This window comes from Sporothrix schenckii (assembly GCF_000961545.1).
Source record: "Sporothrix schenckii 1099-18 chromosome Unknown Cont41, whole genome shotgun sequence".
Classification (NCBI taxonomy): Eukaryota; Fungi; Ascomycota; class Sordariomycetes; order Ophiostomatales; family Ophiostomataceae; genus Sporothrix; species Sporothrix schenckii.
In genome coordinates this window covers 4,089,995-4,117,342 of record NW_015971142.1, presented here as the reverse complement: position 1 = coordinate 4,117,342, position 27,348 = coordinate 4,089,995, and the positions used below count along the sequence as shown (strand labels likewise).

At 62.3% G+C, this 27,348-nt stretch overlaps 9 protein-coding genes across 9 annotated transcripts; 5 read left to right on the top strand and 4 right to left on the bottom strand.

Annotated features, from left to right (window-relative positions):
• Positions 1–436: 436 nt before the first annotated feature.
• SPSK_07470 (AMID-like mitochondrial oxidoreductase) lies at positions 437–1,936 on the top strand (the record flags this gene model as incomplete). The annotated part of the gene is made up of 1 exon (XM_016734132.1): positions 437–1,936. The coding sequence occupies one exon, from the start codon at positions 437–439 to the stop codon at positions 1,934–1,936; it is 1,500 nt and encodes a 499-aa protein (XP_016591632.1).
• A 297-nt stretch (positions 1,937–2,233) lies between these two features.
• SPSK_06957 (uncharacterized protein) lies at positions 2,234–5,443 on the bottom strand (the record flags this gene model as incomplete). The annotated part of the gene is made up of 1 exon (XM_016733627.1): positions 2,234–5,443. One exon carries the CDS (start codon positions 5,441–5,443, stop codon positions 2,234–2,236), a length of 3,210 nt encoding a protein of 1,069 aa, XP_016591631.1.
• Positions 5,444–7,895: 2,452 nt separating this feature from the next.
• Positions 7,896–11,255, top strand: SPSK_06935 (uncharacterized protein; the record flags this gene model as incomplete). The annotated part of the gene is made up of 1 exon (XM_016733605.1): positions 7,896–11,255. One exon carries the CDS (start codon positions 7,896–7,898, stop codon positions 11,253–11,255), a length of 3,360 nt encoding a protein of 1,119 aa, XP_016591630.1.
• Positions 11,256–11,570: 315 nt separating this feature from the next.
• On the bottom strand, positions 11,571–13,657 carry SPSK_07182 (uncharacterized protein; the record flags this gene model as incomplete). Its single annotated transcript, XM_016733849.1, has 2 exons — positions 11,571–12,587; positions 12,665–13,657. 2 exons carry the CDS (start codon positions 13,655–13,657, stop codon positions 11,571–11,573), a joined length of 2,010 nt encoding a protein of 669 aa, XP_016591629.1.
• A 146-nt stretch (positions 13,658–13,803) lies between these two features.
• Positions 13,804–14,094, top strand: SPSK_10817 (uncharacterized protein; the record flags this gene model as incomplete). Its single annotated transcript, XM_016737085.1, has 1 exon — positions 13,804–14,094. The coding sequence occupies one exon, from the start codon at positions 13,804–13,806 to the stop codon at positions 14,092–14,094; it is 291 nt and encodes a 96-aa protein (XP_016591628.1).
• A 3,198-nt stretch (positions 14,095–17,292) lies between these two features.
• Positions 17,293–19,184, top strand: SPSK_07262 (serine peptidase; the record flags this gene model as incomplete). Its single annotated transcript, XM_016733926.1, has 3 exons — positions 17,293–18,221; positions 18,298–18,385; positions 18,450–19,184. The coding sequence occupies 3 exons, from the start codon at positions 17,293–17,295 to the stop codon at positions 19,182–19,184; spliced, it is 1,752 nt and encodes a 583-aa protein (XP_016591627.1).
• A 213-nt stretch (positions 19,185–19,397) lies between these two features.
• On the bottom strand, positions 19,398–20,744 carry SPSK_07552 (salicylate hydroxylase; the record flags this gene model as incomplete). Its single annotated transcript, XM_016734212.1, has 1 exon — positions 19,398–20,744. One exon carries the CDS (start codon positions 20,742–20,744, stop codon positions 19,398–19,400), a length of 1,347 nt encoding a protein of 448 aa, XP_016591626.1.
• Positions 20,745–21,705: 961 nt separating this feature from the next.
• Positions 21,706–23,619, top strand: SPSK_07250 (uncharacterized protein; the record flags this gene model as incomplete). The annotated part of the gene is made up of 1 exon (XM_016733914.1): positions 21,706–23,619. One exon carries the CDS (start codon positions 21,706–21,708, stop codon positions 23,617–23,619), a length of 1,914 nt encoding a protein of 637 aa, XP_016591625.1.
• Positions 23,620–23,912: 293 nt separating this feature from the next.
• On the bottom strand, positions 23,913–26,979 carry SPSK_06970 (kinesin family member 22; the record flags this gene model as incomplete). The annotated part of the gene is made up of 2 exons (XM_016733640.1): positions 23,913–26,683; positions 26,769–26,979. The coding sequence occupies 2 exons, from the start codon at positions 26,977–26,979 to the stop codon at positions 23,913–23,915; spliced, it is 2,982 nt and encodes a 993-aa protein (XP_016591624.1).
• Between the last annotated feature and the right edge of the window lie 369 nt (positions 26,980–27,348).

Here is a 27,348-nt window from a genome sequence, read left to right as displayed (position 1 = left end):
AGACTTACAAGCAGATGACATTGTAAGTCGTATGTATTTCCACCAGGCAGCCGGTAATCCTTCATCCTGCTGTGAAAGTATTACTCAAATACGACGACACGTCCTCTACCACGTCACCATGTCGGTGAAGATGCCTCGTCTCGTTTAGACAGCCGTCTTGGTTGTGTGTGTTGTTTGCGTCGTTGTTTATGTCACCTTCCAGTTGTTTTATTTGTTCTTATTTCATTTGTTTTCTTATTTATTACGTCTTGCATCGCCAGTCTTCCTTGTTCGTTGTCGTCTCGTCTCGTCTCTCTTCCGTCTGTTTGTTCTATATATTTCTCCAACACCGAAACATCTCAGAATACGATTCTCCTCAACCCATCCTCCTTCATCCACTCTCACTCTCGACTTCTCCCCCCCCCCTCCTTCTCCCCCCCCATCCACTCACCATACCATGTTCAACACACTCCGTTTTGTCGGCTTGCTCGCCGCCCACCTCCCTCGCTTGGCGGGCCAGGCCGTCGTCCGCAAGCTGCGCGCCCTCCTCCACCGCTGGACGTACAAGGGCCCGACCGACGCGCCCAAGGTGGTCCTGGTCGTGGGCGGCTCCTTTGCCGGCTACCGGCTTGTGGCCCGGCTCTGCGACACGCTGCCGACCGGCTGGCAGGTGGTGCTGGTCGACCAGAACCGTCACTTCAACTGGAGCTTTGCGCTGCCGCGGTGCGCCGTCGTGCCGGGCCACGAGCGCACGGCGTTCCTGGCGTACGCCACGATGCTGGCCCGGGGCGCGGCGTCGGCGTCGGGTAAGAAGGTGGCCCGTTTTGTGCAGGGCCGGGCGGTGGCCGTGACGGGCGCCAAGACGGTGCTGCTGGAGTCGGGCGCGGCCGTGCCCTACGACGTCCTGGTGGTGGCCACCGGTGCGGCCCAGCGGCCGCCGGCCAAGCTGCGGGCCGCGGCCGACAAGACGGCGGCGTGCCGCGAGCTGCAGGGGCTGCAGGCGCGCATCCGGCGGGCGCGCACGGTGGCCGTCGTGGGCGGCGGTGCGGTGGGCCTGGAGCTGGCGACGGACATTAAGACGTTTGCGGGCGTGGTGGCGGCGCGCCACGCCGCACGCGTCGCAAAGGACCAGGACGACAAGGACGACGACAAAGACGACGACGACACCGTGGCCGACAAGCACGTCACGCTGGTGCACGCGCGGCCGCAGCTGCTCAACCGGTTCGGCCGGCGGCTGCACGAGCACGTGCTGGGCGTGCTGGAGACGCAGGGCATCCATGTCGAGCTAGGCCAGCGAGCGGTCATTGCGTACCGGCGTGGCGGTGGTGGCCCAGACGACGCCGCAGACGTGGCGGGCGCGCCCGGGACGCTGACGTTCGCCGATGGCCGCTCCCGTGAATACGACTGCATTCTGCAGTGCACCGGCCAGACGCCCAACTCGGCGCTGCTGCAGGACGTCTATGCCGGCGCCCTGGCCCCGTCGGGCGAAGTGCGCGTCAACGCCGGCCTGCAGGTGGTGACGACGTCGACGTCGACGACGACGACGACGATGACGGCCGACGGCACGGCAGACACGACCCACGAGACGACCCACGAGACGGTTGTGCCCGACATGTTTGCCCTCGGCGACGTGGCCGCGACCGGCGGGCCCAAGATGGCGCGCGCGGCCTTTGCCCAGGCCGACGTCGTCGCCGACAACATCCTGGCGACGATCCGCGGCCGGGCGGCGCGCCACCGCTACAGGCCGAGCGTGCTGGAGGCGGCCCTCAAGCTGACGCTGGGCAAGGACGCGACGGTGCTGTACATGGACTGGGACAAGGCGGACAAGGCGGACAAGGCGGACAAGGCGGACAAGGCGGCCAACGCATCGGTCCTGCTGTCGACGCGCGGCGACCGGGAGGGCATGCACGGGGAACGGCAATGGGGTCTGATGGGCGTCAAGTATGAGGATGAGTAGGTGGGAGGGTATGGAAGTACCAAGAGGCCATTATACCAGGCTATTACCAAATAATGTTTTTCGTGTTTTGTCATGCATTTTATTTATGATCTGTTTATTTTGGTACGAATTGATTCATCGTCATGGCTGCAGAGAATGAGAGAGGTATCTGAATGGTGGAGAAGAAATAGAGGGCGAGTATCAAGTGCAAATACAGAGAGTGAGAAGATCCGCCATGTAACATACAAAAGTCGTCAGCGACTTGAATCCGCCGCCAAAGCAAACGCCAGCAAAGAGCCGTCTATGCCGTGTTCGAGTCTACCAGTCCACACCCCCATAACTGTTGTTGATCCGGTCGTTGTACGGAAAGAACCAGTTGCCCAGGCCAAAGTCCTCCGGCGGATCTATCATCAGCCACTGGTCGACCTGCCCCGCGTTGGTGTTGGCGTTGTTGGGGGTTTGACCCTCGCCGTTGCTGCTCATGGCCGCTGACGGCAGGTGGATGCCCGAGTCGACGTCACCACCTCCGCTGCCGTCCACCATGGGCGCGTTGCGTCCCAGTCCTGACGCGCCCGATGTGGCGTGTGCCAGATCGCCGAACGTGGCGGTGCCCAGCTCGGCCATGCCCACGAACTGCGACGGGCCCGTGACGGCGGTGCCGGCGTCGGTGCTGGTCAAGCCGGCAAAGGCCGTGTTGGACAGGCTGCTCATGCCGCTGGACACGTTGAGTTTGTAGGGGTGGACGGTGTTGCTGTTGCTGTTGCTGTTGTGGTAGCTGGTATTCCTTGTGTTGGCTGCGAGGGCTGGTGTGACCGCCGTCGCCACCGCATCCACCGCATCCACCGCATCCACCGCCTCCACCGCGTCCACCGCGTCCACCTCGCCCAGCTCGTCCACCTCGCCCAGCTCGTCGCCCGTGTGGGTGCCGCCGAGGACGGCGTCGTCCGGCAGGGCCACACCGCGCCGCACGGCCAGGGCCTTGAGCGTGTTGATGGTGCGCGTGGACGCCGTCTGCGCCGCGGCGACAATGACCTGGCGCACGGGCCGGCCCTGCATGAGCGCGTCGGCCTGGGCCAGGGCGCCGCGGAAGAAGAGGTAGCCCTTGACATTGGTCTCGCCGGCCTCGAGGCGCGCGTGTGCGAGGTCGATGAGGGTGCGCACGGTGTCGTAGAGCTCGCGCTGCGACAGCGTCAGGTCGGCGGCGGCGCCGGGCACGTCGTCCTCCTGCAGCTGGTGGATCAGCTCGATGACGGCCGTGGCCGTGATGTCGACCTGCGTGCACTTGAGCATGCCGCGGCCGACGAGCCAGAGCCGGCGGCAGGGGTCGGCGGCGGCGGCGGGCTGCAGCAGCGCCAGGGGGATGCCGCTGGCCGGCTCGGTGGCGCTGGGCCCGTCGCTGGCCAGGGGCGGCGTCGTCGTTGTCGTTGTCGTTGTCGTCGACGTCGGCGAGGGCCCCCGCCGGAAAAAGGACAGCAGCCGCAGCACCGTCTCGATGCGGGCGCGCCGCGAGTAAAAGAACTGCACGTTGTTGCCGGCCTTGCGCGCAAACGGCGAGTGCAGCGCGTGGTGGAAGCGCCGCGTGAGAATCTCGTAAAAGGCGATGCGCAGCTGGGCGAACGCGGCGCGCTCGGCCTCGTCCCGAGGACCGTCGCCGGCTGGTCGTCGCCACATCAAGGGGGCGGCGCGCAAGGCCGTTGCGGCGTAGCGACACGACTCTAGCAGATCGGCACTCAGCTGCAGCGCGCGCTCGTACGTCAGCCCCGCGCCCAGGCCGTTGAGGGCCTTGGCGATGCGCAGACGGACGGGCAGCGAGCGGTACAGCAGGCGCTGCATGCTCGTCTGCGTGAAGACCGTGTCGGGGTGGCCCTGGCCCTGGCCCTGGCGCGGTGCCGCGGGCTTCGGGACGCATGGCTCGCCACGGTGCAGCAGACCGTCGCGGTCGCGGTCGGGGTGTGCACTCTCCTGTCCATCATTTGTGCCGGCACCCGGTCCGCCCTTGCGCTTCTTGCTCGCCCGGTACCCCGGCATGGCCACGCCGTGGATCGGCAGGTCCACCGTGAGGTGGTCGTACGCAACCGCCCCCCCTTCCCCCTCCGCATCCGCGCCAAACGCGTCGTCGTCGAGGTTCGAGGGCGGCGCGCAGTCGTAGTCGTCGGCGCCGACGAGGGGCGGCATGCCCTGGTCGAGGCTGGCGTGGACGACGAGCTCCAAGATGGTGGCCCAGAGCCGGCGGCGCATCTCGGCCTGCGCAAACGACAGCGAGCGGAAGTGCGACGGGTCGCGGTTGAGGCCCATGCCAAAGGCGGCGTGCAGCAGGCCGCCCGTCGTGAACCAGGTGAGGTCGTCGCCGAGGTCGAGTGCGGTGGTCTGGCGCGCCAGCGTGACGAGGCAGTAGATCTGCAGCGTGTCCATGTTGAGGCGGTGCTTGTCGAGGGGCGAGCAGTGCGTCGCCTCCATGCGCTGCACGGCGCGCGTGGCGGCCATGCGCAGGCGGCCGTGGATGGCCGCCGCGGCCGCGGCTGTCGTGCCCGCGGCTGTCGTGCCCGCAGGCCGGGTGCTGCCGCTGTCGGGGCTGCCCTCCGCGCCCACCCGGTCGTCCGTGTCGCCGTCATAGAAGCAGCTGCCCAGGGCCAGCACGAGCAGCAGCTTAACCATAAAGTCGGCCGACGCGCGGCCCGGGCCATCCCTGGGGATGGTGTGTGCCGACGGCTCTTTTTGCGGTCGTTGGTGTCGTCCGTCGTCTCCGTCGTCCCGGTCGCGCGCCGCCAGAAACGCCTCGTACTCCCGCCGGAACGTGGGCATGTGCAGGATGCGGAACTGCGGCTCAAACACGTCAAAGTACAGCGCCACCAGCCGGTCGGCCACCGCGCGCGGCGGCACCGCCAGCCACAGGGCGTCCCCCCGCTCGGACGCGGCGGCAATCTGCGCGCGCTCGTCCGCCTTGATGACGCGCGCGATGCGCTTGCACATGCGCAACGACTGGTAGATGACGGAGCCCGGGACAAAGTGCACGAGGTGCGTCAGGCTGTGCATGTCCTTGAACTCGTCCATGTTGTTCATCCAGTGCGAGCGGCCAAACAGGCGCGTCTTGGCCAGGCGGCCGCCGAACCGAGACGACCGCTCGCCCAGCGAGACCATGGTGTTGGTCAGCTCGGCGCCGGGGGCCACCTCGTCGTCGTCGTCGTCGAGCGGCGAGGTCGTTTTTGGAGGGGTGTCCCCGGAGGCGGACTCTGCTCGGCCAGCCCTTGTACCAGTCCCTGTACCAGTCCCTACCCCGTCCCCTGCTCCTCCACCCCCCGCACCGCCCGCGCCAGGGCTGACGGGCGTGCGCAGCGTGCGCAGTGGCCGGCCGTACGGCGGCGGCACCGACCCCGTGACGTAGACGCACTCGACACGGTGCAGCGCGCACTGACCGCAGGGCGTCTTGCGGTCGCAGGCAATCTTGCGGCGCCGGCACTCGGCACAGACGACGGCCGGGCGGCGGCGTTTGCGCGCAGGCCGCGGCGGCGTGCTCGTGATGTCGGACATACGTGTGTGAGAGGGGACGCGCGCTCTAGGTGCAAGTGGTGAGGGTGTGAGGGTGTATCTTGTATCTTGTGCTGTTGTCGTTGGTCAAAGGCAAACGTTCCAGTTGGATCTGTGTCTCGTTCAGTGGCGGGTTGGCAGACAACAAGAAAAAAAAGTCAGCGCGGACATGTTCGGCCGACACGCAAGAATGTCAGAAGAAGGGCGCGCTGCAGTTCCGAGTTGTTGGTTGCCTTTCTCTTGTTTCGTAGTTTCTTTGTTTTCCTTTTCAGCAGTTTCCTTTCTCTCTATTGCGCCTCTTTCTCTCTTGCCGTTTCGATTCCTTCCTTTTGCTTTCCTTCTTCTTCACTCCTTCCTTTTCTTGTCGCGAAACCGTAATCCCCGTCTCCGTCGGAGGAAAGAAGGGCCCTGAAAACGGTGACGAGTAGACTCCAGGCACCAGCCGCAGCGCCTTACAGGGCCAATGCCCGCTAAACAAACAATTTCAGGCCTTTTCTGCCCCAACCGAAGACAACCAGCCCGCATCGGAGTTTATTACAGCGCTTATCTGATGATCTGATAGCGGATGGTCTCCATCACTGTACGCTATCGCGCGCTGTTATTGGTGTCGCACATCTGGTCGACCGACGCCGATGGCGGACCCCCTTCGGTGCTGTTTACCGCTTTTGCTTATTTTTGTGCCGACAAAGTGCGTCTTTCCTGTCGCTGTAGTGGTGTGTAGCGGCTTCTGTCGGATGGCATCTACAAAGGCGCAGGTCACTCAGCAGTTGCCGATGCATTGGCAGCCCTTTGGCAGCCCTTTTGGCGGCCCTTGTTCGGAAACCGAGGGAAAGAGACCTTTGCACGACATGTTTGTTGTCATAAAAGCAGACAAACTGGACAATAAAGTGGTATTGCGTATGCTTACGTTTTGCGTCGGAAAGCGGAGGAATCCTGCCCGCCGAAAAAGGACCTCCATGGAACGCCGTGGAGGTAAACCCAAAGAAGGCAAGACGAGCCGAAAAGAGCCGAACGAAATCCCAACAAGGCAAAGTGAATGGAAATGAGTCAGGGAAGAATGGAAAGCGGTGACGGAACGTGGACGATGTAGCGAGGTGGCGATGTGGACCGAGGGCTTCACGAAGAGGGCGCGTGAGCACGTGGAGGGAGGTGACGCCAAGTCCGATGTATGTCAGACTGATTGGAGCATAGGTGTGATTTATTGCAGTGTTTAAAAGAACAATTTCGCTGGGTTTATCTATTATTATTTTTTTATATGTATTGTTTTACGTCTTTTCTATTTTTATGTTAATGTTTTTTTATGTGTTTTTTTTTTATTTCACAGTTCTCGATCATGCTCGTTTTCATAACAAAAGTGAGTTTGAATTCATAATCAATTTATTTCATAATATGTTGAAGTTAAAAAGTGACATGTAAACATGAAAATGAATATCACATCCAACTCAGTATAGATTCGTCCTCGTTGAACCACCTCAAGACTCCTGACCGCCACAGCGGCCCAACTGGAAAGCATGGCGTCACATTGTCGATGTCGGTTCTCATGTAAATCGACTTGACTCAGATAGCATACTTGGGGCCGTGCCCGCTTCAGTTTTATGTCGTCCTGTATTCATTAATAAGTTTTCCTATTACTGCACGTACTTCCTTTATGCCATTCTCTCCTCCGATTGATGGATAAATAACAGTTCCACTAGACGCCAGAATGGAGGTAATATCAGGGATCATCGACGTTTTGGGCGCAAACCACCACGTTTGCGCCGAGACTGCCTTTTGGCTAAATGCAAGTTAACAACATACAAGCAGTCCTTGCCAATAGTGAGAAAATGGGCAGCATTGACACAGTGACAACAAGACACAGACAACTGCAGACGACGGCCATGTTCCTCCGCTGCCAAGCAGTCGTGGTCCGGCATTGACATCATTGGCACTACTCGATTCACGCGAACATAGCACAAGAAAGGCACATTCGGTGACGATAATCAACAAAACTACGACCGCCATCCGCGACGATCGTTTCCTCGTGTACCTCCCCCTCCTTTTCCCTCGACCCCTCCCACGATGAGACTGTCGCAGTGGCCGTCTTGGCCTTTTGGCCTTTTGGCCTCCTGAGTGCGCGCCGACGTGCCGTTGACCGTGGCATTTGTGGAATTCGTGGCATTCATAATGGGCATGCGATGCAGAGGTGAACCGAGCGTCCCCTCTCCCGGGACGGGCTGGCCGGGATGGATATTGAGGTACGGAGTACAGATGAAGGGGGAGAAGCGAGGTGCGAGTATTAATTAATACAACGGGTCGAGCTCTCCTGGTTTTCGTTTTCTTGCCCTATTTGTTTCCGTTCTGCCTCCACTCGAGCACTCAAGGCTGAGCATCTTCTACCTGCGTCTCGCCACGCACCTCGACGCTCTCCTGATCATCACGCCGCCACCTGCTCGGATCGACAGCACCTACCCCGACCATGCTTCGTCGACGTATCTGCACGGCTCTGGCCGTGCTGGCCACCACGGCCGCCCACGTCGCCGCACTCGGCCAGCAGCGCATCATCGCCTTCAACAACTCCGTCGCCGGCAGTCTGCAGCTGGCCGGTGGCGCCGCCGCGGCATCGTCGCCCGGCCAGATCCTGGTCTCGTCCAACGACTACTGGGGCGTCATCCGCGCGGCCGGCGACCTGGCGGTCGACTTTGGCCGCGTCACCGGCACCAACCTGACGCTGTCCAACGGCGCGGCGGGCGCGGCGCCGGCGTCCTACACCTACCACCCCGTCAACAACAAGAACAACACGGTGTACAGCACGACGGGGACGGCCAGCTTCGCGGGCCCCGCGTACGCCGCGCCGGCCAATGCCAGCACCGTGATTGTGGCCGGCACGCTGGGCCACTCGGCCGTGGTGGACGCGCTGGCGGCGGCCGGCCTGCTGGGGGACCTGGCGCCGGTCGCCGGTCAGTGGGAGGCGTTTGTTAGCGTCGTGGCCAACGTGTCGTCGGTGGTGCCGGGGGCGGGCCGCGCGCTCGTGATTGCCGGCAGCGACCCGCGCGGCACCATCTACGGGCTGTACGACGTCAGCGAGCAGATGGGCGTGTCGCCGTGGTACTTTTGGGCGGACGTGGCCGTGGCGCAGGCGCCGGCAGCCAACGGCACCAGGAACGGCACGGCCAGCGGCATCTTTGCGCTGCCCACGCGCAAGGTCCAGGCGTCGCCGTCTGTGCGCTACCGCGGCCTGTTTCTCAACGACGAGCAGCCGGCGCTCACGGACTGGGTGGCCACGCGCTGGGCCGACACGGGCGTCGCTGCGGGCACGGCAGGCTTCGGCGCCGCGTTCTACGCGCTCGTCTTTGAGCTGCTGCTGCGCCTGCGCGCCAACTACCTGTGGCCAGCCGTCTGGGCGACCATGTTCGAGGTCGACGACCCGGCGAACCAGCCGCTGGCCGACGCCTTTGAGATTGTGCTGGGCAGCTCGCACACGGAGCCGATGATGCGCGCGCAGAACGAGTTTGGCGCCTTCTACACGGCGGCCGGCGCGGGGCCCTGGGCGTACAACCTCAACAACCAGACCATCGACGCCTACTTCCGCTACGGCGTGCAGCGGGCCGCGCCGTACGCCCGCAACGCGCTGTGGACCCTGGGCATGCGCGGCACGGGCGACACGGCCATCGAGGGCCTGGGCACCGCCAGCATCGTGGCCATGCTCGAGACGCTGGTCGCCCACCAACGGCAGATTCTCGCCGACGGCCTCGCCACCGACGGCCTTGCCGCCGACGTCCGCGACATGCCGCAGATGTGGTGCCTCTACAAGGAGGTGCAGTCGTACGTCTTTGCGGGCCTCGCCGTGCCCGACGACGTCACGCTGCTGTGGGCCGACGACAACTGGGGCAACGTGCGCCGGCTGCCGCGCGCGTCCGAGCAGCACCGCGCGGGCGGCGCCGGCGTCTACTACCATTTCGACTACGTCGGCGACCCGCGCGACTACAAGTGGATCAACACCGTGCAGCTGGCCAAGACGGCCGAGCAGCTCGGGCTGGCCTTTGCGCGCGGCGCCGACCGCATCTGGGTCGCCAACGTCGGCGACCTCAAGGGCCTCGAGCTGCCCGTCAGCCACTTTTTCGACCTCGCGTACGACCAGCCGCGCTGGGGCTATGGGGGCCGCGGGGGCGTTGCTGGAAATAGAACCGTCGGCGAATGGACCACGGCGTGGGCGCGGCGCGAGTTTGCGTCGGCCGACCCCGCAGCCGTCGCCAGCATCGTCGCTCGCTACAGCATGTACGCCAGCCGTCGCAAGTTTGAGCTCGTCGAGCCGCAGACGTACTCGGTGCTCCACTACGGCGAGGCCGACGCCGTGCTCGCGCAGTGGGCCGCCCTCGTGGACGACGCCCAGAAGGTGCACGACGGCCTCGCGGCCGCGGACCAGGCGGCCTTTTTCGAGATGGTGCTGCACCCCGTGCTCGCCGGCGCCCTCGTGCACCGCATCCACACGGCCGCCGCCACCAACGCCCTGTACGCCGGCCAGAAGCGCAACGCCGCCAACGCCGCCATCCAGACGCTGCTCGACGCCTCCGCCGCCGACGCCAACCTGACGCGCCGCTGGAACGCGCTGCTGGGCGGCAAGTGGGCCCACATGATGGACCAGACGCACCTCGGCTACGACGGCTACTGGCAGCAGCCCATGCGCAACACCCTGCCCGCCGTCACCTATGTGCAGACCGCCTTTGCCTCCCTCGCCGGCACCCTCGGCGTCGGCGTCGAGGGCGCCAACGCCACCGTCCCCGGCGACGACAAGTTCCACGCCAACTCGGGCAACACCCTCACCACGCCGCCGCTCGACCCCTTTGGCCCGCCCCGCCGCTACTTTGACGTCTTTTCGCGCGGCGTCGAGGCCTGTGCGTGGACCGCCGCCGCCAGCGTGCCGTGGGTCTCGCTGTCGCTGGCCGCCGGCACCGTCGGGGCGAACGGCAGCGACACGCGCGTCCACGTCTCGGTCCACGACTGGTCGCAGGTCGCCGCCTCCACCACCGTCCGCATCAACATCACCAGCGCCTGCCGCGGCCTCGACCGCTACGGCTTTAAGCCGGCCGCCGTCCTCGTGCCCGTCGTCGTCCGCCGCGTGCCCGCCTCCTTTGCGCGCGGCTTTGTCGAGTCCGACGGCACCGTGGCCATCGACGGCGCGCATTACCAGCGCATTGTGCCCGCGCCCGGCTCGCCCAACGTCACCTACCACACCTTCCGCGACTACGGCCGCACCAGTAGCGGCGTCGGCCTCTGGCCCCTGACCACCGAGAAGCTGACCGCCGCCACCGCCCCCGCCCTCGAGTACGCCCTGTACCTCTTTGCCAACACCACCGCCAACGTCACCGTCTACCTCTCGCCGTCGCAAAACTACCTCGGCGACGACACCCCCCTCGAGTACACCATCGCCCTGTACCCGTCGTCGTCGTCATCATCATCGTCGTCGTCGCCACCCCCAGCGCCCGTCCATGTCCAGCCCGTCGGCCCCTCCATCGGGGCCGACATGCCCGCCGGCTGGGGCGCCGCCGCCGGCGACAGCATCTGGGGCCTGACCGGCAACCACACCACCACCTCGTTTGCCCTCGCGTCCACGCCCCAGGCGTACACGCTCCGCATCCAGGCCCTGCTGCCCAGCGTCGTCGTCCAGAAGATTGTCGTCGACACCGGCGGCGTCCGGCCGTCCTACCTGGGCCCGCCTGAGAGTTTCTTCGTCGGCCGCGACCACACCGGCACCTACAACGCCACCACGTTTGCCGACACGCCGGGTACGCTGGGCGGCACGGCCACCAACAACAGTGAACAGGTGTATAGGGCGTAGAGAGGGGACAAAGGAAAGGGGGAACACTGTAATGTAAGTCGGAATCAAAAGGAACGACGAACATGACGAAACAAAGACACAGCATATCGATGTGGACGTGTTGTCGGCGTGAGAGTAAGACATCCAATATAAATACTACAACGGCTCCAATGTATGCAGGCCAATCTAGATCAAAAACATTGCACAATACATGTAAGCAGGAAAGGAAGACAAGGCCAACGCGCACCTGGCTTTTGAACGTCTCGCAAAATTTGTAACACGTGGTCCATCTTTGTCTCGTCTTTATGTCGTGACGACATCCAATCGCCCAGCGTCTTACGCCTCTGCAGAGTCCGCCTCGGTCTCGGCTGCCGCCACAGTGTCCGCCTCCGCCTCCGCCTCTGCCTCTGCTTCGCCCGCCTCCACCAGCACGCTGTCCCGCGGCGGAAAGTGCGAGAACATGAGCACCGCCATGGCCAGCACGGCCAGCGCGCCGTTGCAGTAAAACGTCAGCTGCGCCTGCCCCACGTCGGCCAGCGCCGCAAAGACGTAGCCAAACAGGCCCAGCGTCGCCAGCCGCGCCATGTTTTCCACGAGCGTAATGGCGTTGAGCGCATCCGCCCGCTGCGACGACGGGCACATGGTCGTGATCACGCCCTTGGCCGCCGGTGCCGAGCCGGATGCGAACGGCAGCAGCACCGTGATCAGGTACATGTGCCACGGCTGCGAGCCCAGCGCGGCGCCCGCCGTGATGATGCCGTCCACCAGCAGGCTCCACCGCAGAAAGAAGAGGTCAAACGCGTAGGCGGCCTTTTCGTCGTCGGCCGCCGCCGCCGCGGCGTCCTCGGCGTCGTCGCCGTCATCGCCGTCGGCCAGCGGACGGGACTCGCCCGTGGGCACCGTCACCAAGATCGGCTCTTCCTCGACGAGCGTGGCGTTGGGGGCGTCAAACTGCTCGGGTTGCGTGGGGATGTCAGGAATGACGGGGGTGGCGACGGCTGTGGCGGCCGCGCTATTGCTGCTGCTGGTGCTGCTGCTGCTGGACGGGGACGTGGCCGTCGCGCCATAGGATTTGACGGCTGCTTTGGGCGTCTTGGCGGTCGTGGACACGGTCGCAGACGACGACGACGAAGACGACAGCCCGCGGTTCGTCCGCTTGGCCCTGCGCTCCTCACGGGCCCGGCGTGCAAACCAGGCGCGGCCGGCATCGATGATGCGCGGGAAGATCAAGACGAGGAAAAAGGCACGCATAAAGGCGTTGCCCGACATGAGCCAGCCGTTGTTGGTCTGGTCAAAGTCGAACGTGGCCGTCGCGTACATTTGCAGGAGCATCGGCGCGTATCCGGTGGCGAGCTGGGCACGTTAGTAACAGTGGTTCGTCGGACGGGGCAAGGGACGAGGCAAGACGAGAAGAGGAGAGCAGGACGTACGACACCCAGAAATTCACCGAAGCAGAGAAAGAAGATGCCGTAGTGGTTGGCCACGCGGCCCGCGTGGAGACGGATCTTTTGCGGCAGCATGACCTTGAGCGGCTCCAGGAACCCGGCCAGGCCGCCGGGCCGGTTCGTCTTGGCGCCGGGCCCGCTCAGCGACTCGGGCGAGATGTACGGCATGGCGTAGTGCGCAAAGGCGCTCGCAAACAGAAACAGGAAAAAGGCCACCTGGAAGGGCCGCACGATGCCAAACGTATCGCCCACCACGCCGCCCAGCAGCAGCCCAATGGCCATGCCCAGCATGATGACGCCCTGCAGCTTGCCAAAGAGTGCCGTCCGCTCAATGGGCGCGACGACCTCGCCGGCAATGGTGTTGACCACCAGAATGTAGCCCGCGGGCCCGCCCAGCACCGTGATGATCTGCGTCACCTGGAAGATCCAGATGCCGGCCTGCCCGCCCGCGTAGACGCCGACGATCTGCGTCGCCACGCGCAGGGCCGGGATCGACGTCTGCAGGATCAGGGCGGCGCGCGGGCCCAGGCGCTTGACCTGCCGGCCCGAGATGAAGAGGTTCCAGGTGCCGAAAAAGGTGGTGCTGATGCCCAGCAGACTGACCTGCCGCGCCGTGCCCGCGGTGATCTCGTTGCGGCTGCAGCGGTCGCCGGGGCCCGTGAATGGCGGGTGGTTGCTGTAGAACACGTCGCACTCCATGAGGCGGAACGCGTAGAAGATGGTCACCTGCGTGAAGCTGAAGCTCAGCGAGATGATGAAGCCGGCGAGCAGCACGCGGTTGGCCGGGCTCCAGAGCGACGCCAGCCAGCTCGTTTTCGGCGGGGCGGCGGTGCCGGCGGGGTCGACACCATCTTTGGAGAGCGGCCGGGAGAGCGTGGCGTCGGCGTCGACGGGCGTCTCAGCGGCCGAGGTGTTGGCGGTGATGGTCGCCGTCGTCGATGCTGTCGAGAGCAGCGGTGTCCGTTCACTGGCGGCCATGGCGCGGAAAGTGCGGATAGATGAATGCTATCTTTTGGTTTGACCTGTGAGGAAGGAACCATCCAGTGCGGGACGTCCCAAAAGCGAAGGTGGGATACGACGTGCGTAGCCGGGAAGGAGCGAGCGGATGCCGGCCAAGTGGAAAAATGAGGAAAGAGGAAGGTGCAGAGACGAACGACGAAGTAGATGAGGGAGGTGCGAAGGGAAACAAAAAAGAGCAGGTAGAAACAATGGTAGAAACAACGGTAAAACAAATCGTCACTTGGCCCCGTGCTGCCGTTCAGGAAAAAGAGTTTCCCTGGGGTCAAACTCCCACGACGGCCTACCGTGCCAGACAGGAAACAGTGAGGTCTGTACGAGGAAAGCGAGACGTTGGGCCAAATGCTGCGCACCGCAGAATACGACAGAAAATCAGGAGACTAAGGGGAGAGACGTGACGAAACAGGAAAGTGCAAATGAGGCTGACGAAATCAGACTCTGTCAGAGGCAAACAATGGGCCTGGCTTCCCTTCCCCACGGCACTAAATGCTAGTTTTGTTTGGCAGTTGAGCCTCTTCGTTCGGCGTGGTGATGTGCCTCTGGCGCTGCAGTGGTGAGATGCTGACCACTAGAAAGAGGAGAGATGGGAGGAGGAGAGATGTCGGGGCGCAGAACGACGGGAGAACAATTGACAGGGACCAACTGCCCTTCTTCTATGTTGTACTTCTTCACGCGAGCTACAGCTGCCTTAGTAATTGGGACGAACGGCTCTCTCACCGTTCGCGGAGGCTCGTACTATGCACAATCCTCTCGGAAAGGCGCAATCGGCAGCGGGAAGCCAAGGCGAGAAGGGAGACAAGCGACAGAGCCGTGTGTAGAAAAGCTAAGCAGATTGCACGTTCGGAGCGTTGGCTGCTTGAACGCTGGGAGGATGGGGGTGGCAGGTGAGGGGGGGCCACCCGTCGTCCCTCCGCGGACTTTTACTGTATCTCCACTCCCCGGCCGCCATCGGCGATGCAGCAAGGCGTAGCTCTGGCGTATGATTTGGTGCATGGAACCCGAGCCGATGCCCTGTAATGCTCCGTAGTGGTTGGCTGTATTAGACGACGGCAGGCTATCGCGCCAGCGACATTAATGCAGCAGGCGTAAATGCAGCGCAGCGCGCAGCCATTGTGCCTGCTTAGAAACCACAATCGACTCCGCGACAGACTCCTCGCTGAAGAACATTTCGCCTTGCCAGCAACAGCCAAACTAGCATCGCGAAACATGTCGTCGTGCTTGACAGGTACGTTGCGCTACCAAAAGAAGTTACAGCATACGTAGACTCCGAGGACGAGGACCGTCGTCTTGTCCAGATCCCTTAGTGGCTAGGCGGTCCCTCTGCAGATGACGAAATGCATGATGCACAATTTGGAGCTGCAATGCCGCCATCCGATGCGCTGTGGTTATCGAGCTGTTTGATCAGGGCAGAGCAGGTCCGGACGGACTAGTCTTATTCTGTTGGTCAATTCCGAACCGGAAAGAAAACATAACGAAAGTCTCCCATTCGTCTTCGCAGCTCATTGTGTCCTCTGCTCGAGATACCCATTGTGCCCTTATTCGTTTTAACGTAAGCCGGACAACAGCTATCCCCGTCGAGCCGGCTTACTCTCTTTGTTCTGCCAAGTCCAAATAAGGTGCCGCTTGGACGCCAGCAATCGGGAATCCTCCATGCCGATGGCAGATCTCGCGAATCATGGTTGCGGCGTACATGTAATTACTCTGTGCATGAGTCCCTGTGCGATGTAAGGGCTATGACGAGGCACACGACCTCGGCTAGAGAGGAGAGCATGAGCAGAGGAGGCATCGTCTACTGGTCGGCTCGGTGCTATTAATAAATGCGTAGGGCGACCGCGCAGGGTTTAATTAAACCGCAATGTAAATCTGCCGGACAATGGTACGCAGGTCCATTCAGCAGCTGCCGCATCAAGCAGGTGCCTGAACCGGAAAGTGACAAACAAGACTGCAACCAGCAATGCGGCGTCAAGTGCTACAGGGTACGCCGCGTGAATACCGTTGTGACAATCCAAAATCAAAGCAACTCGAGGTGAGAGACACCAGCGAGGTGCAAAGTTTCTGCTCGTGGCTGCGTGTCTGAACGTGTCTCGTGTACGCTGTACAAATGCCATTCCGTATTCGACTCGAACACCCTCACTTTCCCACCCTCTGCGAGCAGTTTTCCCTCGAGGCATTTATCAAGACCCCGACGCACAAACGCACAACTACGTATGGGAAAGAAAGAAGAAAGACAGTTCCCATCGCCTAAAACAGCGACCGTTCGCACTCTGTAGGGCACAACATACCTGCCGTTTCCTTCCCGGTTTTACATTTGGACAGTTGTGAAACAAAGACGGGAAAGGAGCCTTTCTCCGCAGCTCCCAAAACAACAGTATTGGTCCGACATGTGATGTCCACCTCTGTCGTTGACGGCCTTGTCTTGCTTGATTCCTGTTGACCGCCAACCAGACTGGGCGGTCCGCCCTATCAAGGTCCAGCTACTCGCAGACATCCAACAGTATCTCATTTCTCGGCCCCGGCGATCTGCTCTTGGAGGGGAAGGTGACTAAACCAGCGTGTTCTGCAGTGCACCTCAGTATACGGCCGATCTCTGCCCCATAAATCTTGCTAGTACATTCTCTTCAGAGAAAGAGAAAGGAGGAGTACGAAATATTGTGCCGTTGCACCACGCGGGACATACTTTTAAACACAACTGTCTCCCATTTCCATGTTTTGCGATGACGGCGGTCACATCGTACACTGGAATGCTCAGACAGACCTTGCCGGCCAGATGTTCTTCGTAGTCTGCCGTCCACCGCATGTGGGCTGGAGCGAGACCTGTGTTTGACGGTGACGGCAAATCTCGCACAGCCCTGCCATTTCGTGCTAGTCCGCCCACAGCTGGCCAATTGCGTGTTATCTTTGGATGCGCTACCACGGGACGACACGCGCCTCGTAGACGGAAGGTGCGCGCAAGGCAAGACACACAAGAGGTAAAACAACAGGACGGCCACAAGAGGAAAGAGGAACGGGAGGACATGGATGGACCCTGGGGAAGCGACGATCCTCGGCCACCTGCCCTTTTTTGTCCCTGTGCGGCGGTCGTTGGCACAACGTCCCATCTGCGACGCCGGTCACAACCAACACCAACCGTACTGGCCATCGTGCCGGTCTCGTCCATCGACTTCATTTGTACGGACCACTCGTTCAGTTTCTTCTTGGCTTGCGCGGTCTGTTTCTTATAATACAAGATGCGACTCTTCTTTCCGGTTGCTCGACCTCGTTCTTTCCCATTCTGTTGATTCGAGTCGCTCTTTCCGTCGTTGGTCCGTTGCTCCTTCCGTCCCGCAAAGTTGTCCGGGCACAAACATTTGTTGCGATCGTACCTTCCTAGTTTTGCGATTGTTCGATTCAAGCCTGTGTTTACCCTCTGCTTTCATATATTTCTCAGGGGCTTTTGTTCGTCGTCTTTCCCCTTTTACTTCTCATTTTCTACCCAAACGCATCGACCACCGACACACTGCTTGTGTGTTCACACATTTTGGAACTTGGAATACGGATCCCATCAACACGCGCACGTACATAGTACACTCCCACTCTCTGTACCACCCCTTGTCACGATGAAGTTTTCCTCCTCCGCGGCAGCCCTCGTGCTCGCCAGCGCCTCTTCCGTCGCCGGCATCCGTCACCATGGCCACTTGAAGCCGCCACCGCTGTCGTTCGACAACCTCACTTCCAGAGACACCAACACCGACCATGCGCAGCCCGCCCGCAAGATCCGCGGCACCAACAACGTCTGGCAGTCTTCGTCCTCGGCCTCGCCGCCTGCCCTGAAGAATTCCCCGGCCTCCTTTGCCGCCAACGCCAACATCGGTGTGAGCTTCTTCCAACAGCAGGTGGACCACAACGACCCAACCCTGGGCACCTTTGGCCAGCGCTTCTGGTACAGCACCGAGTTCTGGACCGGCCCCGGCGCCCCCGTCGTTCTCTTCACGCCTGGCGAGTCGGCTGCCGAGGATTATACGGGATATCTGACGAACCGGACTCTCACGGGCCAGTTTGCCCAGGCCATTGGCGGCGCTGTCGTCATGTTCGAGCATCGCTATTGGGGCGAGAGCTCGCCGTTCGACAACCTGACCACCAAGAACCTGCAGTACCTCACCCTGGCCAACAGCATTGCCGATGCGACCAACTTTGCGCGCAACGTGAAGCTTCCCTTTGACAACTCCACCCGCAGCAACGCCCTCCACGCTCCTTGGGTCCTGTCCGGCGGCAGCTACTCGGGCGCCCTGACCGCCTGGGTCGAGCACGTCGATCCCGGCACCTTTTGGGCCTACCACGCGAGCAGTGCCGTTGTCGAGTCCATCGGCAACTTCTGGCAGTACTTTGAGCCGGTCCGCGACGGCCTGCCCAAGAACTGCAGCGCCGATGTCGAGCTCGTCATTGACCACATTGACTCGGTGCTGACCGGCGGGTCAGCCGCCGACGTGAAGGCGCTCAAGGACAAATTCGGCCTGGGCGGCGTTTCGCACAATGATGACTTTGCCAGGTGGGTAGCATTCAGAAATCGCAACTCACAATCTACAGCTCACAATCCACTACCACCACGTAACTAACATACGCAGTGTCCTTACTGGCGGCCCAGGCGCGTGGCAAAACCATGACTTTGACTCGGGCTACTCGACTGTTTACCAGTTCTGCGACTACGTTGAGGTACGTCTCGCCTTTCTTGGCAATCTGCCATCTCCCCACACACGTACCACTAACAGTGTCTCAGAATGCGGTTCCTGGCGTGTTCAACTCGTCACGCAAGCCCGACGCCGTTCCCGGCGCATCTGGCGTGGGTCTGAAGAAGGCGCTCAATGGCTATGCCAAGTTCGTCAAAGACCAGCTGCTTCCCGGCTACTGCGAGAGCTTTGGTCCTGCATTCCAGGGCAAGCTGAACTTGGACTGCATGGACAGCCACAACGCCTCGAACCCAATCTACCTGGACACGAGCGTCGACAATGCGATTGACCGCCAGTGGACGTGGCTGCTTTGCAACGAGCCGTTTATGTACTGGCAGACCGGCGCCCCCAAGGGCACGCCGACGCTGGTCTCTCGCCTTGTTGACTTTGATTACATGCAGGCCCAGTGTGCTCTCTACTTCCCCGAGGACGATGGCTACACCTTTGGCTCCAGCTCGCGCATTGGCAAAACCCCCGACGATGTCAACGAGTACGATGGGGGCTGGTCGGTCACCAACACAACCCGCCTCATCTGGGCCAACGGCGAGTTCGACCCTTGGCGGGACGCCACAGTGTCGTCGGACTTCCGCCCTGGTGGACCTCTGGTGTCGACACCCGAAGCGCCTGTGAACGTCATCCCCGGTGGTATCCACTGCAGCGATCTGATCTACGCCAATGCGTTGGTCAACGAGGGCGTCATGGCCGTTGTGAAGGACGAGATTGCCACGATCAAGGGCTGGGTCGACGAGTTTTACAAGAGCAACGGCAAGCGTGGCAGCCAGTAAGGGACAAAGAGGCCGACCACTTGCTTTTACATGAGCATTTACTTCGTTTTTTTTCATGTTTCTTTTCGCCTGTCGTGTCTTATTATTTCCATTTCTTCGCCTCTTCTTGCACATATATTTTGGCGCCACTTGGACGGCTCGTCATGGATAAAATAAGCGTTCATTCTGTACATAGTTTTTGGGCTTCTTTTGGATTATACAATCACCAACTTTTCAGTTCGTTTGTCCCACATTGGGTCCATTTGTTACTCTCTCTGGCTCGGTATCACACAGCGGCGTGATCTTGCCTCTGCGCAGCTCCTCGGCCGCTTGTGCCGAGACCTCTGCCCATCTTTCCCGAGTATCGGCCTCGGCGTCAAAGGCATACAGCCACCGGTTGCGGATCTTGATGGACTCCGGGTCGATTTCCACACCTTCGTCGATGTTCTTGAGCGCATTGTGCCATCGGTCACGAAGGTCCTCGCCATTGGTCTGGCTCTGGCGCACGCGGTCGAACCGCAGCTTCTCGTATGTTCGCGTGGCCAGCGCGACGTCGCCATGGGCCAGCGACAGGCACACCGCCAGCACGCCCGCGCTCTCCGTGGCCTGGCTGGCGCCTTGGGCACTCGTCGGAAGATGCGCGTGGCAGCTGTCGCCCAGCAACGCGATCTGGTGCGACTGCGCAGACACCCACGTCGGCAGCGGGTCGCGGTAGCAGATGATCCAATCCAGACACGCGTCTGTGGCCTCGACGGCCGCCCGGATTCGGGGGTCCAGGTCCGCCACGCACCGCCGCACCTCATCCATATTGCCCGGCTGGAACCACGACTCGCCCGCCAGCATCTCTGCCTCTCTCTGCTTCGTCGGGATCTTCCGCGTCACGATCCAGTTGAACTCGGCGCCGTCCCGCAGCGTGTTCTGCACCAGATGCGTGTCCGGCCCGATCCAAATGTTGACGCAGTCGTGGTCCACAAACTGGCGGCACCCTTTGTCGTCGATGGATGCCAAGAGGTCGCCTGGAACGTAGGCCCGGAAGCATGCGTACCCGCTGCTGCGAGGCGCGTCCACAAACCCCAGCACCAGCTCCCGCGCCCGCGACTTGATGCCGTCGGCGCCCACCACGAGATCGGCGTCGTCCGTTGTGCCGTCGGCGAAATGGACAACCACTCGTTTTCTGGTCCTTCCGTCGGTCGCGTCAGTCGCATCAGTCGCATTGGTCGCGCCGGGTCTCGGGGCTGGCTCCGGTTCCTCGTAGGCCACCACTTCCCTCCCCATCGTCAACGGGATGCCCGCCGCCCGCACGCCCGCCAGAAACGCCTCGTGGTAGTCGCCCCGGTGCCCAATGCGCCCGGCCATGTCCATCAGCGGCTGCGTCGCCAGCACCTGTCCGTCCTGCCACCGCCGGATCTGCATCGTCTCCGAGCTGTTGCCGATCGACGTCAACGTGCCGTGGAGCTCGTCCGTCGCCTGCCACCGCTTCAAGAGCTTGAGTGCGTTCTCGCCCAGGCCCAGCGAATCGCCCAGCCGCCGGAACGCGCGAATCTTTTCGTAGACGACAACGTCGTGGCCATGGTAGCGCATCGCGAGGGCGGCCGCACAGCCACCCAGGCCGGCGCCGACAACAATGACTTTTCAAGACGGGGCTGTCAGCAGAGAAGAGAAAGAGGGAGAGGTGACAAGCGATACCTTTCATTTTATCCGAGGACATGGTAAGTACCGAGCGTTGCGTTGTGAGCTTGATGCGGTGCTTTTCTGCCAAGCTTCCGTTGAGCAACTTGTATCCCAAAATTGCAACCTCGTCGCAGTTATGTTATGCGATATTGCTGTGTTGAATTTGTTGATATTTCTGTGTTCTCTGCACCCATCACTTTATCCAATGTTCAGCAATACCGGGTCACCATTTCCTGTCTTTTTCAGCTTTTTACATATGTCCTCTACTAAATTCGTGGTTTCGTCTCCCGCTTCCATTCTTTAGCCTTGCTTCGCGAGGTGGCACAGCTGCACGACTCAACCACCTCAACAGTCGGAACTTACCTCATTTGCCGAGCCATGGTACGACAGACATTCTCCACATCTCCCGTCTTTCCTTTCGCCTCTTACAGAAGGCCATTGGTGCCATTGCCTCTTCTGGCCATGTTTGACGTTTCTCATCGGGAGCGTCCCGCCGAATTCGAACTAACACAACCGGTTGCCCGTGGTCAACCGCATCCCCGAGTTTACCCCAAGATGCGGGGAAAACAAGGCACATTCAAAGCGACAACCAGAAGCTCCACGCGCGTCAACATCCCGCACCACCTCCGGCCTTTTACAAAGAAAATGGTAATAAAAGATGGCGCGCAGCGGCCAAGGCGCCGTCGAATTGCTCAAACATATTTCCGTGAACTGCTCAAGAGGCCCGAAATGTGTATATCCGCGACACGGACTTATATGATGTGAACGTTGCAAGATTCACAAAATTGTAGCTTGACAACTTGACAACCGAAGACAGGGGCACAGCCGATTTAACCACAGCCGACCGTCAACAGCCATATTCACAGTCAGCATGTCTTCCGCAACCACCAAGGTTGCCACCCTCGAGGAGGCGTACAGTGGTCCGCCGCCACGTCTGCAAGACGAAGCGACGGCCAAACGAGACCGCATCGCTGCGAGCCGAACGCTACCGGCGCGGTTCACACGGCGACGTGGTCTTCAACCACCGCCCGGCATGTCGATCGACACGTTTCTGGCAGCCATTGCGGAACTGCGTGCGGAGCTCAAAGGCGGCGACGACCTCATCCAGGTCAACGACGACGGCGTCGATCTCGTCGATGGCTGGTACCTCGACAAGCCGGCGTCGACACACGATGCGTTCCATGTGGCCGACCCAGAGGCGCTGGCCAGCAGCGCCGTCATCTTCCCGCGGTCCACGGCCGACGTCCAGGCGATTGTGCGCTGGGCCAACCGGCACACGTCGACGTCCAAGGACGGGAAAGCCAGAGGCATCCCGCTGTATCCCATCTCCATGGGCCGCAACCTGGGCTACGGCGGCGCGGCACCGCGCATCCCCGGCGGCGTCGTCCTCGACCTCGGCCGCAACATGCACCAGATCTTGGACCTCGACGGCGGCAATGCTAGCTGCATCGTCGAGCCCGGCGTCTCGTACTTTGCGCTGTACGAGGCCGTTCAGCAGCTCAACGAGGCGAACAAGGGCACGCAGACGCCGCTGTGGATCGACTGCCCCGACCTCGGCGGCGGCTCGGTGCTCGGCAACGCCGTGGACCGCGGCGTGGGCTACACGCCCTACGGTGACCACTTCGGCAATCACTGCGGCATGGAGGTTGTGCTTCCCGACGGATCCCTGCTGCGCACGGGCATGGGCGCCCTGCCGGGGGCGTCGGATGCCGACGGCCAGGAGACGGACAACACGGCGTGGCAGTCGTTCCAGCACTCGTTTGGCCCGGCCGTCCACGGCCTGTTTTCGCAGAGCAGCCTGGGGATCGTCGTCAAGATGGGCTTCCACCTGATGCCCGCGCCGCCGGCACACCAGTCGTACTGCCTGACGTTCCCGCGCGAAGACGACTTTGCCGCGATTGTCGAGGTCATCCGCCCGCTCGCCCAGCAGGGCGTGCTCGGCAACATCCCGCAGCTGCGCCATGTCGTGCAAGAACTCAACGTGACGGGCCAGCCGCGCGCCACGTTCCGCCAGGGCACCACAGAAGCTGATGGGCCGTTGACGGCCGACGAGGTGCACGCCGCCGCCGCCAAGCTGCCCCTCGGCGACTGCGCCTGGGTCTTTTACGGCACGCAGTACGGTGCGTCCGCCGACGCCCTGCAGGACCAAATTGCCAGCCTCCACCGGCGCTTCTTGGCCGCCATTCCGGGCACCCGCCTCGTGCTGCCCGACGAGGTGCCCGGCGACCACTACCTGCACGCGCGCGCCCTTGTGTGTGCCGGCGTGCCGGTCCTGCGCGAGCTAGACTGGCTCCACTGGGTGCCCAACGGCGCCCACCTGTTCTTCTCGCCGATTGCGCCGACGCGCGCCGCGGACGCCCGCGCGCTGCACGCGCTGATTTCGGAGCTGCATGCCGCGCACGGCTTCGACCTGTTCCCGACGCTCTGCGTGGCCGGCCGCGAAATGCACTACATTTCCAACATTGTGTACGACCGGGCGGACGCGGACGCCAAGCGGCGGGCGGTGCGGCTGATGCGGGCGATGATTGCAGCGTGCGCAGCGCGGGGCTTCGGCGAGTACCGGACGCATCTGCTGTTTGCCGACCAGGTGGCGCGGACGTACAGCTGGGGCGGGCAGGCCCTGCTGCGGCTGCACGAGACGATCAAGGACGCGCTGGACCCGCAGGGGGTGCTGGCGCCAGGGCGCAACGGGATCTGGCCGGCGGCGTACCGGGGCGAAGGGTGGGAGCTGGGCGTCGACGATGTCGATCTAGACGTCATTCAGCCGAAGAACAAGCAGGCGTGACACGATGCAAGGTACAAGTTCAGTCGACCAGTTTCGTTCGCCAAATGATATTAAAATGTAAGCTGAAAATGGCAGCAAAATGCTAGAGACGGTGGGGCACTGTGCACCAGATCTCGGAACATGGGAACAATGAAAATAACCCGCCAAAAGATTGGCAAATGCCGCTTTAACAAACCAAACCAAACCCAAAACGCCGGCCAATGCAAACTGTACAAATACAAAATCAAAATGAGGAAGCAAAACAAACAACCGACTACACACTGCACACATCAAACGCCACCCTGCTGAAGCGGCTAGATGGCCATCGCAAGCAGCCCCTCGTAGGCCCGCTCGACCGTCTCGGCCCCGACGCCCGGCACGTTGCGCAGCTGGGCCAGCGACGCAATGTGGTGGACCGGCGTGGCGGACCGGCTCATTGTCTCGGCGTCGGCCACGTCATCGTCCTCGTCGTTGTTGTTGTCATTGTTCTCGTTGCTGCCCTCGCTGTCGTCGTCCTCGCTGGTCAGCTCGGCGCCCGCCAGCCCGCCGCCGCGTTCCAGGTAGGCCACGAGGCCGCGGGCCGTGCGCGCGCTCATGCCCTGCAGCCCGCGGATGCGCGCGACGTCGCGCGAGTTGACAATGTCGAGCAGCTTCTTTTTGCGCGGGGTCATGGCGGCCATGGTCATGGCCCGGCTGCGGGACTCGTCGTCTGCGTCGGCGCCGTCACCGTCGCCGTGGGGGCTGGAGGAGCCGGGGCCGCTGGACAGGGACGTCTTGGCTGCCTTCCGGCCGGACAGACCGCGGCCCGAGAGGCTGCCAGAGCGGCTGCCCGTCAGGCCCGCACGGCGGCGGGGCGAGGGCGAGTAGTAGTAGACGGACTTTTCGGGGGCGCTGGCGTAGTTGAGGGCCGGGACCGGGGCCGGCAGGTCGTCGTCGTCCTCTTCCGCGTCGGCGTCGGCGTCAGCGTCAGCGTCGCCCTCGTGGTCCACGTCGTGTTCGCCCGCCACATCGACATCGACCGTGGCGGGAATATCGCTCGCGGAGGCCGCGCGGGCGCCCATGCGACCAATGCGCCGGAACGTGGGCGTCGTCGGGGTCGTGAGGACGGTCGAGGCAGCCGTCACGGCCCGCTTGCGCTTGTGCGGTTGTTGTTGGTCGAATTGCTGCTGCTGCTGCTGCCGAGCCATCTTGCGCGGCGAGCTCGACTCCCGGCGGGCCATCTTGGCCTGGAGCTTGGCAATCTTGGACAGCAGCTTGGCCTGGCCCGGGAAGTAGGGCAGGGCCTGCTCGTAGTAGTGCAGCGCGACGGCGTCGTCGCCGACTTCCTTGTGCTGGCGGGCGAGCAGCAGGAAGCGAAGCCCTTCGGTGCGGGGGTCGTCTTCGCTGCGCGCCGCCGCCGCATTGCTGTCCTCGATGCGGCGCTCGAGGGCCTCGAGGCGTTTCTGGACCGCTTCGCTGCTCAGCAGGTCGCCACTCTGCGCGCTGCCGGCCGTGGCGGCCAACATGCCGGCAGCCAAGGTCATCGTGTTGGTGTTGTTGTTGGCCATCTCCTGTCGTAGCTGCTGCTGCTGCTGCTCTTCTTGGTCGCGCGCGGCCAAGGCCTCGGCCACCTTGCGCTCGATAATGGCCTCGATCTGCTCGGCCGAAAACATGGGCGTCGATGCCGAAACGGCGGCCGGTGGCGGTGCGGGTCGCGCAAGGTTGGATGCCGAGTAGGGGTGGATCGACGGCCGTGCCAACTTCGAGGTGCGGGTGTCTGCCGTTCTGGACTCGGCGGCCTCTGACGGCCGCGCCTTGGCGGCACCAATCTTGGACGTTGCGAGAGACGGGCGCCCGCTCGACAGGCTGGAGAGAGGCCCCATGCGGGACGACACGGAGGAGAGGGACGACGCCGTGTTGGATGTGGGCAGACTGGGTCGTGTTGCGGATGGTGTGGCTGTCGACGACGGGGGAGGCGGCGGTTTCGCTACAGCGTGGTCAGTATACACCATAAACGCTTTCGCAGGCTTGTCGGCCGCGGCCCGGGCGGCCGCATTGCCCGTCTGGATGTTGTGCGTGTTGCTCGTCAACGCACGCAGCGGTTGACGGGCCAGGCCAGACCCACTTGTTGAAGACGAAACAGAGGACGCCGCCGTGGACGCCGCCGAGGAGACAAGCGACATGGTGGAGCTGGCGGCGCTGCCGGTGAGAGACGACGGCGTGGTAGAGGACGACGCGGCCAGGGAGCGCGGCAGCTGCTTGAAGACGACCTCGTTCTCAATCTCGCGGACCTCGATGCGCTTGGCGCGCGAGCTGACGGTCAGGCTGCTCAGGGTGTCGAGGTGGTAGCTGCGGACGGGGGCCAGGTTCAGGATCATGACGGTGATGCCGTTGTTCTGGCCCAGCGACAGGATGCGCGTCATCTTGGACTCGCGGTAGGGGATGCGCTTCTCGCCGCGGGCAATGGCGTCGACGCACTGGCTCAGCACAAACAGGCTCTTGTTGATGGCGGCCGACTCGACCAGGCGCTCGCGGCCGTTGTCGGTGCGGCGGTTGTCCTCGGAGCCGGCCAGGTCAATGGCGGACGCGGTGCTCTCGCGGACGGCCACGACGGCGCCGGAGCCGTCGTCGGAGCGCGTCGTCTGGGTCAGCTTGACGCGCAGGATGGCGTGGCTGCGCGAGCTGTGGGCATTGAGCTTGGTCGCGGCGGTGACGCGGTTCTGGTTGGCGGCAATGTAGAGGCGCTCAAAGTCGCGCAGGTCGCCGCAGCGCTGCTCGGACAGGCCCACGACGTACGTCTTGTTGTCCTTTTCGCGCAGCGGCAGCCCCGTCGGCGTGCGCTTCTCGGGCGGCTCCAGCAGGTCGTAGACCTTGTCGTTGTAGATTTCGTAGTACGACAGCGCCACGTCGACGTCGACCAGCCCGTCCGAGTCCTTGGCAAGCTTCTTGCCCCGGCGGAACACGTGGCTCAGAATGCGCGGGATGACGCCGCGGTCGGCCAGCTTCATGCCGCCGCGCATGGTGTGCGTCTTGCCGGTGCCGGTGACGCCGTATGCGAACAGGGTGATGTCGAGGCCCTGGAAGAGCGACTTGATGTGAGGAGCGACTGGTGGTGAGGTCAGTGGATGGGCGGAAGAGGAGATTATGAAAAAGAAAACCCCCAAAAAAGGAGTTGCACCAAAAGAACACACCCTCTTCGTTAAACAGCTCCTCTTGCGTGGTGGCCTGGTCGTAGACGCCGTTAAAGGTAAAGGCAAACTCCTCGGCCTCGTTCTTGGGACTCGGAATCTTGACGACATTGGGCGGGCGGCCGTCTTCGGTGCTGTCGACGCGGACAATGACGTCCTTGTCCAGCTCCTTGGGCAGCAACGGCCGCACCCGTGCAACCACGCGGACCGACATGTGTAGATGGAGGAAGCTAAAGACAAGTCGAAAGGGGGAGGTCGGGTCGTAGGTCGAACGAGGTCGAAAAAGAATCGAAAGCAAAACAATCAACGTCGCGATGCCATCCAATGCACGCTCGATTGCAGGGTATATCGCTAAACGACAACACACAAACAGAACATAAAAAACATGAAAGAAAAAACCCAAACGTCAATGGCTGCCGCGGCCCACTCCGGTCTTGTCGAGTCGGTCTGCCGAGTGCAGGTCTGAATCATGAAGATGCGGGAAGTGTTCTTTTTGGGTGTGCTATTTCTCGCCATCCAAATACGGTCCGTCCTGTCCTCAGTGCCTCCTTTGCTCCTTCCTCCGGCACTGTGCGTGGTGAGC